This window comes from Sander lucioperca, chromosome 10 (genome assembly GCF_008315115.2).
Source record: "Sander lucioperca isolate FBNREF2018 chromosome 10, SLUC_FBN_1.2, whole genome shotgun sequence".
NCBI classification, from domain to species: Eukaryota; Metazoa; Chordata; class Actinopteri; order Perciformes; family Percidae; genus Sander; species Sander lucioperca.
This window is the reverse complement of record NC_050182.1, coordinates 12,375,175-12,387,844: the sequence shown is the minus strand read 5'-3', so window position 1 is coordinate 12,387,844 and position 12,670 is coordinate 12,375,175. Positions and strand designations below refer to the sequence as shown.

General features: G+C 39.2%; 1 protein-coding gene across 7 annotated transcripts in view; it reads right to left on the bottom strand.

The window, feature by feature from the left end:
* LOC116035989 (thrombospondin type-1 domain-containing protein 7A) overlaps window positions 1-12,670 on the bottom strand; it is a 156,269-nt gene that overhangs the window by 69,197 nt on the left and 74,402 nt on the right. For 4 of the 7 annotated variants that reach the window (XM_036005915.1, XM_036005916.1, XM_036005919.1 and 1 more), the window contains 4 exons: window positions 9,769-9,963; window positions 9,272-9,310; window positions 8,928-8,963; window positions 5,845-6,076 (listed from right to left, as the gene is read on the bottom strand). In XM_036005915.1, coding sequence (XP_035861808.1) covers window positions 5,845-6,076; window positions 8,928-8,963; window positions 9,272-9,310; window positions 9,769-9,963 — 502 coding nt within the window. The remainder of the gene's footprint in view (window positions 1-5,844; window positions 6,077-8,927; window positions 8,964-9,271; window positions 9,311-9,768; window positions 9,964-12,670) is intronic. The other 3 variants (XM_031279386.2, XM_036005918.1, XM_036005920.1) reach the window with 1 other exon arrangement.

The following is a 12,670-nucleotide window of genomic DNA, read 5'->3' as shown; positions in this document are numbered from 1 at the left end:
AATTTTAATTTGGGTATGACGTTTAGACCAAAAAGCTTGAAAATGCAGGAGATTCTTAAGACGTTAAGTACAGATCATTTGGCCTCTTCCTGCTCTTTTAATTGTCTCATGTTGCTTTGAAAACTTGCTTATCAAAGTGTTGATTGCCAGACCTCTTTTAAAGCGGATAAATGCGGCTAATTGGCAATCAACCTAATAAGACCCATGTTGGTGGAAATGTTTGTCATTGTCAGTTGAAGAGTCAAAGTAATTTCCCCACGAGGTGTTCAAATTAGTTTATGGCCTCTGTGTGTGTGTGTGTGTGTGTGTGTGTGTGTGTGTGTGTGTGTGTGTGTGTGTGTGTGTGTGTGTGTGTGTGTGTGTGTGTGTGTGTGCGTGTGTGCGTGTTAGTTCTGGGCAACAACCAAAACTTGTATGTGTTCATAGATAAAGTAAATGAGCAAAGTTGTACACACAGAGAGCTTCTGTTACAGTACCATGAAAGTCTGGATGCTGGCTTACAGCCTGTTACTGGACCCCTACTGGTGACAGTGGCTCTTAAGACTTTGAACTACATCTTTGAAAGATGTTGAACAGTCATGCAGAGTACATACAAAGGGACACAAAAATGAATGCTGAGTCATAACTGGGGTTATATCAGGGTTGTATACAGGCAGAGTCAGACTGGGGGAAGATCTTCAGCACCACGGACAGCACCGCCAGTCCATGAAGGTGAAAAGAAACCTCACAGTCTGTGGAGAGATTGTCATTCAATCATACTGAAGGAAACTGAGGCTTTTTTTTCTGGTGTCCAAACCACAGTGCACCATTTAACTTAGTTGTGGTTTGGTTTATTTCTATTCACATTCCTCAAATACAAGAAAATCCAAGACTGTGAACAAAATGTTTCATAATGAATCTCATTTACAGAACACAAGTTTAATCGTTTTTTAAGAGGGTGGATTGGGAGTTGAATGCATTAAATTCTGGGTATTAAGATCCCGTTATTTCCCAATAAATTCTCACCCAAATCTGATCTCAATTGCGGAGGAAAATACCTGTAGGACCAAGGATATTTAACATTGGTGTGACTTGATCGTAATGACATTATTACGGAAGCTGCAGACTTCTTCCAAGTACTTTTTATGCTAAAATGGCAGCTTACAGTTCAGGTGTTTTGTTAAATATTGTTTAGAACATTTCTTTTAAGAAGTGTAAATTATGTCAATGAAAACTATGCAGGAGGTTCAACAAGTCTCTAAATCATACATGCAGGATGGAAATTTAATCCTCAAATGGTTGTACAGAGTGACACGAATCTGGACACTGAGACATCTGGAAGTGGACACTGAGAGCATTAGATCTCCACATGTTACAACTGAACGTCCAAGAACAATTCTCCCATTCCTCAAACCACTGAAATAACACGCCAAAATGGCCACCCCACACAGCAGAACCCCAGATCACTATGGTGGTCATACATTCCCCTTATCCACTCAAATAGACTCAACCTAACTGGTAATGTTAAGAGAGAATTCTGAAAAACAGAGGATCTTCAAAAAGGACTTCAGAATCTGACATGTTCACAATGAACAGGCTGAGTAATAAATTTAAAGGATAGGTTTACATTATAAAAGTATTATATATTATAAAGTCTATCTTGACACAATACTCACATGCCCAGGAGAGAGAGAGAGAGAGAGCGAGAGAGAGAGAGAGAGAGAGAGAGAGAGAGAGAGAGAGAGAGAGAGAGAGAAATGTATTCTAGTTAGAAAACAATATGAGACTAGTCTAGGCACCTTCCATAGTTACAGTGTTTACAGTATTATATTCCCTCTTTGTTTCCTTGCTGAGTCGTGGCACAGGGATAGTAACAGAGAGCGAGAAATTGGTACTAATAAGACTAACTACAGACAGGAGGAACAATTACAGCAACCACTATGTACCAATGTACATATGGGCATGTAAGTGTTGTTTAAAGATAGACCTGATTAACCTGACGAACCCAGGGGCAATTCTAGGATCCGACCTTTAGGGGGGCTCAGCCCCTAATGAGAATGTGACACTAAATCAGTAATTTCATTAGCCAATAACCTCTAAACTAGCTACTCAACAACATCAGCTAACGTTTCTAACTAAACCTGACACTTACTAGAAGTCAAAGTAATAACCACCAATTTGACACAATGTTCTAACAATCAGCAAATGTAGTTGCAATTTGGGTTCTAATCTATGCCATGAAATTACTAACTTCTTCCCTGGGGACTACCAATGTTAAACTTCACAACCGTCTCCTGCTCTCCCTCTGACAGATTAGATAGAGACGCAGCCAAAGGTGGGAGACTGGCACAACCTCCTCCGATTGGCCAACACTACGTTTCTGTTAACCCTTTCCTTGACTGGGTTACAGGTGCATAGCATTGGCTACAGCGACACAGGATTTTAAACCTGTTTAAAGCCTTTTGAACCTGTAATTGTTTGTCCTCTGTCACCAACAGACAAGTTCAAAAACTCTCACTTGAAGCACCAAAATTGATTAAAAAAAAGCTTGAGCCCCCCTAAAAAGGGTCTAAAATCGCCCATGGATGAACCAATCCTTTAATGCTGCAGTTTTCAAGTGGGGATTTGTCTACAACCTGTCTGATAGTCTGACTCTTTGTGTTGTTTGGTCTAATGGACTCTATTCTGAATTATGTTGCTACATTGATCTCAGCTATTCTAAATTGATTCATCAATTACAAGCAAAAAATGAAACAACAACAACAACAACGTAAAAAACATTAAAGCTGGCCGGTGGTAATTGCATGTCAGAAAAGTCACCATTAAATGGTACACAGGTTCTCTACAGCAAGGATTAACAAAGCCAAATCATCAACTATCAACCTATGGAAAACCACAGCAGCGCAAATATCAGACTAAGGGGCCATCCACACGGAGACGCTTTTTGATGCAAACGCACATGTTTTGCATTGTTTGGGCCGATCATCCAAACGAATCCTGTAAACGCACTGCCTGAAAACGCACTTTTTTGAAACCTGGTCCCAGGGTGAAAAAATTCGAAAACGGCTCCCTTTTGGCTTCGTTTGGACGGCGAAGCCGCATACGTGTGTATCGATGATGTCATCGCCACACCCCTCGACCGCTAACGTTACGTAGCTAACGTTAAACATCGCTAAAGTAGCTGACGCTCCAGCAGGGACGTAACCTTAACGTTAGCTGCTATGGTTAGCTGTTTATAAAGTGGAAGTAGACAACTTATCAACTAGCTAGCTAATCTGTCTAATTATCAACTCCTTGAACGGATTATAGTAACTTTTAGCACGGCTTATTGTAGAAAGGCTACCGCAAGAAAAACGTGTAGATTATCAAAAAGACATTGGCTCATTGATGTGTGTTTAACTGCCGATGTTAGCTAGCAGCGTTAACGTTAGCAGAATTGCAAAATAAAAAGCAATCCAACAGCACATTATACAATGTAAACAAAGACACGTTTTCTTGCGGCAGCCTTTATAAAATGAGCAGTGGTGAAAGTTATTATAGTCTATCATGTTATGATCGGGAGTGACTGAAGACTATGCTCTTCTTCTCCGTTTTTTGGTAAATTTCTGTAGCAGAAACAACGCCACCTATAGGCCTGGAATATAAAGTAGCGTGTTGAGTCTTTTACAAATGGATCCGTTTGGACACACTTTTTTTTGACACGGTTCCAGGGAAGACGGGGGAAAAAAAAAGATAGTTTTGGATCGTGTGAACGTGGCCTGAGTGACCTCAGCCTCACAAGAATTAGAGGAGAGTGATTAGGCAAGGTGTGATTTCTTTCTTTCTTTTTTTTTTTTTTTCCTCAAGACCGCAGAGGGTGGGGGGTGGGAGAGGGTTTTTGTTCTTGTTCAATCTGTGTTTATCTGTTCTGTGCACCATCTGCTATTGCCTGTTACACAGTGTGGAATTTGTTTTGTATGTCTGAAGGTGCCAATAAAAAATTGATCGCAAAAAATAAAGGTTGAAAATGTCAAACAGCTCCTGGTATATTTCAAATAAAATGTGTGACTTTCATTAACAACAAAACCACCTGCTGAGAGCCTGAGTAGGTGCTTGATGGGAGTCCACTTTGGTAAAACATCTTCTGTTCACTCGTCAGTAGTCTGTTCTTTTACCCTTATTACAAATGTTACTTGATTATATAAAGTTATTGACCAGCCAAAAGACAAAACATAATGGAGGCAAATCGACTGAAACCTCTTTTTGTCAGTTGTTAAATGCCATTACCCGCTGGGCTTGGGTTTGTCTCCTGCTTGAAGCTTTGCCGGTGTGGATTTAAAAATGAAACGCATGCGATAAAAGACATCCTGGACTTTGACCTCCTTCCTGCAGCCTGATAAGTGCAGCTGGGTCAGCTGCTCAAACAGCCAACAATGAAACTGGACATTAATCTTCATTTTATCATGTGGTGCTCTCTATGAATCACATTTTCCTTGTACACAACACACCCCGACCCTTTAAATAATTTATGTTCCTATCCTTCACTGATAACCACATTTGGGAGGTGTAAGACAGGAGAAGGAAGAATCTACAGGTAACTAAAAGACCTTTTTTCTTCTTTTTTTTAACTTTTCACAAGGACTAAATCAATCTTCTTTGGTTCTCTTTTCCACACATTTGGACACAGGCAGTTCTCCTCCTTTATCTTCTGTTGTCGAGTGAATCAGTCGAGCATAACTGACACCAGGCTCGCGCCGAACTGCCAGAACTGGCAGACGCTAACTCGACAGTATATTTTGAATCCGCCTCATGCAGTGTGGTCTTCAGAGCTAACCACAAACATCTCGTCTCTCATCCGCCTCATGATTAAATTGCCTTAAAGTATCAATCCCATTTAATTACTGTCATTATCATCAATGAGAAATTACCAGTGCCCAAAACGGCAGGGTTAATTAGGCTTTCAGGGACAGAGAGATTATTTATTTCGCCTGCGAAGGGGAGATATGAATTGGGAGTTAAATTCACGTAGAGTTTGCTCTGCTTACTGATCCAGCTCTGTCAGCGTCTTTTTGTGCTTCTCTGACTCACTTTACTCTCCTGCTGTCCCTTTCCTTCCCAACACTGCTGCTTCTCTCATCCATCTCTAACATCCTGACTCTTCTTTTGTTTTTTGTTTTATCTCACTTGCTTTCAGTATCACACACACACACACACACACACACACACACACACACACATAATTTCCATGTACCACTGAATCTTACCATGGACAGTTTACCACTGATGTGCTTTAAAATCAACAAACAAAAATGACTTAATGTCTTGTCTATTCGCTAACAGATGCTCACAGATCACTGTTTGACCTCGCAATGTAAGAAAGGCTTTTTACATTTTTGCTTGAAGAATGATTCAAACCCTTTTTCTGTGTTCATTGAGCAACAACCCAAAAAAAGGTTCTTTAACAAATGATTTTACACACATCAAAAGACAACCGAAAGCTCTCCCTGTCCTCTATTCTCCGAACGGCAGCTCTCGATTTAACAGATTACTATCTTCTTTTTTGATAAAGGTGGCCAAATCAGTGAAATCGGCTGTTGTAGAGATTTGTTTGAAATGAAAACGCGCCTGGCCTGCTCTTCAAACTTGATGGCACATGATTGAGAACGACTGCTCAAAGCCAGTGGATTTTAGAGTAAGCAATTTTCATTTCAACACAATTCTCCGAGAGCTGATTTCACAGTTATAAACACATACAGACCAGTGAAGCAAGCAATAACCAGAAAGTCTAAATAAGACTGCTGCAGCAGCGTGTCATTGGAAGAAAAAAAAGAATAGACACCCGTAAAAAAGTTAGAAAGAAGCAGAATAATAAGAAAGAAATCTTACTTCTTGGGTGGCACCTGTCCCACGTTGACCCGGACACAGATGACCTTACGAGTTTGCATTCCCATGGAGCAGGGACCCTGGCCATCCCTGCTGGAGGTGTTGAGGGTCGAGGCAGAGGGGTCTTCGGTACAAGGGCCCCAAGGCCCCGTCTGCCAGTGGTAAACTGTACAGGCGTGTTCGTTACAGTTCCGTACCTCCTGGAGGGCACTGCTGTTTGGGCACAGGGCTCCACCTGAGAAATATCAAAACACAGTGAAGATGGACTTAAAGCTGCAGAATTAATATTTTTAATTTTTTTTAAATGGGTTGAAGGACGACATGTAATCTGAAGGAGTAGCTCATACTATCAAACCAAAGACTTATCACCAGACCCAGTTCCCCTCAACTCTACAGATCCTTTAAGCCTCTTTTACCTCATTTGGTTTTGGTTTTATCGTCCACAACTTCTGGACACTCTCACCATTCTTATCTAGCTGTTTTCAGCAACAACAAAAAAAGCTCTGAGAAACCCACTGTACACTATCTGTCCAGCACCAAAAGGCAGACAGACACAGTTAGCAATTAGCTGTTAAACATAAGGGAGCATTTAGCAGCTAAAGAGCCAGATATGTCCCTCAGGAGTTAGTACAGACCAAAAACAAGGCTTATATATTATACAATGTATGATACCAAAATGGGGCACAGTGGTAAGCACACTTGAGACATATTATGAGTCACGGGTATCTGCTATTTAGACTTGGAGCACATTTTCCCTACCTGATGCACATTCCAGGAGGGAGCTCTATTAAATCCAGGACACCTGACAATTGTTATTAACAGATTTTCTTTCCCCTGAAACTCCTGAATCTGTGTTTAGTGACCCACTAAATGAAACCTACACTCACACACTAAACCTCTTTATAATAAGAGTTTCCTAGTGTTCTATTGTTTAACAAATGCTTCCAACAGCCTTTACACCTTATATGTCAAATTGTTTGCAATTGTACATCAGGCTTATATTCAACCAAGTGGAAACTAGCCATATAGTTTCCAACCCGGTCACACATATTTAATATCTTTATCTTTGATGAACAGAATATATCCAGCTTTTAAATCTCTGAGACAGCCTTACAACCATAAGGAATTTACCATAGGTTTTGAACTTCAAGTTTGTTTCCCTGAGGCTACACACTGATACTGATGGATTGTGTGTGTTTAACTGTAAAGGCTCAAGATAACCAAATGTTTATAGTTTTACTTTATGATCTTTAATTTATAAATGGCATTGTTACTGCTTCATCCCTGTTTTTTGTGTATGTTGTATTGCGATATTTTAATCGTAGCGCCATCAATCCTCTTATTGTATTACCTGATGTCTTTGGGGTACTGTAAGTGCTTGTTTTGAAGTTATGCACAACATGTATTGGAAACCCCAATTCCCAGAAACGTCAACTCAAGAAAACCATGGAAACTTTGAAGAGGTGAGCTGAATGGGTGATTTCAATACTCTATCTACGATACTGCCGTCAAATTAATTTAAGATCCTGAAAAGCACAAGTCTGAATAAGGATAATCTTCCCCACAAAAGTTGTTTTTTTACCTTCTGAATTTACTATATATATATATCTTATGTTACCAACTATAAATACAACCAGTGTATAGGTACCTATAAATGCACGTGTATTGCACTTTCGACCAATATAAGTACTTATTTAAAGAGTGCTACATTTTATCATTAACAAATGTTTATGCCATTCATTTTGTGAGGCAGTCAGGCTTCCAAACTGTTTAACATTGTGGTGACACTGAGTTGGAGTTCAAAGGGAAACCTGCAATCAGTAATTAACCGGCACAATTCCCAGGAAAAAAAAAAATGAGTTACAGAGAAGTACAATGAATTTCATTTTTATCTTAGTTTATTGTACATATTAGTAAAACAAAACTCAATTAAATTACATACATATATGTGTTTACATATTGTATGATGGAGCTCTCTTTTCTGGTGACTATTAATAACTGCAAGTCACAGGTCAGATTTTCTGTGCACTACTTTGGAGTGTACGAACTCCATCTATTTTTCCCTTTCCCTCTTTTTGTGCCTGTCTCCCTCCCATTTCTCTTGTGAGTCGGCAGTCAGTCAGTCAGTTGTTGGGTCGATGGAGCCCTCTCTGCTTTAGAGTAACTGCAGACACTTAGGGACTTCAGCAAAGATTGAGAGGCATTGCAGGACTGAGTCCTCCAAACCTGTATTTCGCAGCCGGAGTTGACAGAGAGCCAGCTCCATAATGAGCCGAGGTGTACAGTTGGGTCTGAATCACAGACTGCCAACTCAGACAAATCTCAACCTGATGGTTACTGAGCATGACTACCGTTCTGCTGACTGCACCAGCTGACTAACAACGATGGCGATGCTCGTCCCAACACAAGCATGACATGGTGCCTCAAATGAGCATGAGCTGTTGCTGAACCATGACTTAGAAAAGCTGTGTGTTGGACGATGGGGAAAATATGAAGCCGCTTGTAGAAAACATAAACCATTTAGCAAACAAAGAGTGCATATGCGAGTTATTCATGTTTACAGGATAAATTACAGTTTGCTGGCTCATTCACAAAGAGCTGGAGCAATTCTCACAGAGCATGCATGTTGAAACATTAAGAGGCACATGGGCTGCATAAAGTCCAATAATAATCACAGTGAATTAAATGTAGGCAGTTATGCTAAATAGGTCATTAATTAGGCGTATTGATCTATTAATTGGCACATAACTCTATGCCAACATATTGGGGGTTACTTATTAATATAAGCCCTGTATCTTAAAGCTTTGAGTAGTTCCTGAAGTTTCAACACTGTTTGTTCTTCATTAACATGCAACACAGGAGCTGCAAAATCTAATCAGATAATCTACTCTGCAGGGGCAACCTGTGGTGGAGAGACAAAGCTTCTTTCAGGTTTTGTTCTTGAGTATGTGTGTGATTATGTCATTAAAATGTGTCTGAACAAACAGCAGGATACAGTTTAAAATACTTACCTTTGTATTTCTCAACCATTCTAAAGCTACTACAACTACAGCTACTATATTTCTAGTCTAACATCAAAGATTTACCAAAAAGTTCCGGAAACTTTGGCACCTGTGAAAGACCTTTGATAAATACAGATAGAAAATATGTCAATGCGACAGGTGAGACATGCAGTACATGAAGTAATACTACTACAGAACAACAGAAAAAACAGCTAACACATTCAGGCTATTTCACACATGACCAGCAAGCCCTGACTGTATTACAACTGGTTGAATAAAGTCTTAATCAGTAATAAGTCACCCTAAAGCTGTTATGATAATGCCGTTTTAAAAACTGAAAACAAGCTAACAATGTATATTTTGCTACGTGTAGACACACAGCTAGAGGTTTAAAACAGCTACCAGCAAACTCTAATTACAACTGTTACCCTCCATCACTGTGATCCACGACACAACCATCGCAGTGACTGTGAGGAAAACACACACACACACACACACACACACACACACACACACACACACACACACACACACACACACAGACACACACACACACACACACACACACACACACACACACACACACACACAGATAAGATGCAGGAAAATGTTTGGAGACATGACAAAAAGAAGACAGAAAGACGCACAAGGAGATTTAAACCAGAGAGCACACGCATATGCAAAGAAATGATCTTGGAAATAGATTAAAAAAACTAAGTGTCAGGCGAGAAGACAGACCAAAAGAAATAATCACCAGGACTGATAAGCAGACTGTTTGAGATAAGGACAAATGCACATGCAGACAAGTGTGAAATGCAGACATCCAGTGAGTGACTGGCCATGACTAAGCCAATATCCAGACCTCATCTGCATATATTTCCATACACAACGGTGCAGAAGACTGAAGTCTGCAGGTGAGACTCACCTTCCCCGGCGTTGTAGGCCAGAATGGAGCGTGTCCTCATCTGCTTCCCCTCGATGGTCTTACTGGAGCAGGTCTGAGAGCAAGTAGACCAGGTTGTCCAATCACTGAGCACGCAGTCCCTTGAGCAAGGCACTTCACACGGCACAGGCTCTGGAGCTGGATAAGATGTGCAGAGATTCCTGTCCACCTCCTCTCCTGGAGAAAATAGTGATGGTACGTAATACATTTGGGAGGAAGGAAAGTAAGACAGAGTGAAGCTGCATTTTAAGGTAAAATACATCCATATTGTCAGTTTATATTTTATATTGTGCTAATAGCAAAGTAACAATATGGGGTGTTACATAAGAGTGGGCTTTAACTTTTGTAAGAAGGTTACAATGGAATAAACATGATGGGGTAACAATACTTTAATCTGCTCACAATAATAAGGATATATCAGAATAATATTGGGGGTAATACTGATGATCTTAGGAAATATATAATGTAATGAAGAGATTACGGTACTATGTTAATTATAGTAAAGTAATATTATAGCCTTTTTCAAAGGTCCCATATTCTCATTTTTTGTTTCCTATGTATTTGTGGTTTCTACTAGAACATGTTTACATGCTTTAATGTTCAAAAAGCACATCATTTGTTCTCTTACTATCTGTCTGAATATATCTGTATTCACCCTCTGTCTAAAACCCTCCGTTTTAGCGCCCGTCTCTTTAAGTCCACCTCCCTGAAAAAGCCCAGTCGACTCTGATTGTTCATTATTTCCTTATCTTCCACATCTGCTCCTCTGCACAGCGTAACGGCTCTGTAGCGCCACTTTCTACCTATATAGAGTACAGTTGTGACATCACAACCGTACAAAAGTCCTGACGGCTCGCTTAAATGCACAGTTTCTGAATACTGGCTGTGTGCATTTCTCTGTGGATTGAGTATTTTGATACTTTCACAAATAGCACCACAACCTGCTTTATAATAAAAACAAATCTCACTTTTAACAATATGGGACCTTTAATACTAATGGGGTTTCAGGAAATCAACACCAGTAATTATGAAAATGAAATGCTGAAACTGAGGCAGCCACTATTAAGGGTTATCACATAGAAACTAACATCTGTGTTTCTGGGCCCAAAGGCTTCTGTTAAAAGTCAAAACAGGTGGTTTGGCATTTCTAAACTTGGTTTATTGGTTATTTATTTGGTGTGTTTGGTGGTGTTTCAAGGTAAACTGTGTTACTAAGAAACTACAATCTGTGTTTTCAGGTAATGACTCTGTAATGTAAAAGTTTTTTTTATTTTGAAAGCCAAAACAGGTGGTTTTGTTTGTGCATTTGATTAATGGTTGTTACTTTCTAAAATTCCATATGTGATTATGGATAAACATTGTAACTCATAAACAACCATCTGTGTTTCTAGGTATTAAATTACAGCATTTGCAGAAGAAAGTTGATAGTATTACATAAAAAAATAGTATGAATATTTAGCAAATGAGGGAAGGGGCATTTGTTTTTCTGTCAATTACTGATCACATCAGGGAATTGTCTTGATAAGGTACTGCACTGACATTAGCCCATTATATTACCCCACAAGGTAAAAAAAAGTTAAGTGTATTACTCTTTTATTAAAAAACTGAAACCCTAATATTACTAAGATACCCTCATAAGTGTCACCTCTGTAACAACAACATTTCCCGTTTATGACCTTTGTTTGTGTTACCAAACTGCTATCATATTAACATAAATAGCTATTTTTTCTTATTATTATATTGGTTTATTTACCCAAATTAAATTCTGGGGTCTTCCACAAACTGTGTGCATGTTTTTACCCTCTTTTGTACATTTGTGACTGAATTAAATCCAAAGCCAAAAAAGGAGAACATACTGTATATTGGTGCTAAAGAGAAAATATTTGCCTCAGCTAAACACGTTGCTTTTACTTGCCAGTTGAGGATAGCCTGGGTGTTAACTTGGGCATTTATAATAAACTTCAGGGCTCAAAGATTTATTGCAAGAATTAGATTATCACCCTCACACTACACTTCAGTACAGAGATGGTTGGAGCAGCTGGGAAAATGAACAGCTGTGTGCCTTAATTGATGGCGCAATGTCAAGCACACAGCCCATTTTGGATTGTAGAGACGTGCTTGTTTTCTTAAGACGTCTGTCCCTTAGACAACTTGGGAAGTCTATTCTCTAAACTGGCATCAAGTATCAACTTGGCATTCTTAGACAGACTCATGTAGCTGGTTTAGAAACTAGAAGGAAATCTGCCGACATGAAGTGAAGATTTGAAACATATGGTCAAAGCAAAACACAAACTGTTTCCTAAACAGCAGCAAGACTGTATTCTGTGCAGAAAATGATAGATTTATTGTACCAGTGATGTGACTATCTGTTCTTTTGACATTGTTTGATATAAAGCAATCTTGAATTAGGCCAGGTTTACAAACATGACCATGGACTTTGGAGTTTACCGACATCTCATTCGAAGATTTATAGGTAAAATTATTTTTAAATATATTTTAAAGTTATTTCTTGCTGTCTATTGAAATCTCCAGGCTGTTAAGTTGCCTAGTGCAGCTTTAAATCCAAACTTAACTGGGTAAAACCCTATATGCAAATAATATTTAATCACAGGCTGCGTCAATGAACCTGTAAAGCATCAGCAATCTAAACTAAGAACCACAAATAGCCAACAGCACTCTAACCACTTCTGTTACCATTTCTGATAAATCCTGAATGTACAAACGCTGTGCGTCACCACAGAAATAATTCAAAACATTTCATTTATATTTTCCTTATTGACATGACAGTTGATTATGACCCTTTTTATGGATTATCTGTATATTCTATATTCATAATGATGCACTCTCGACCCTAGACATCTCCATACTAAAGTGCGATAGAACA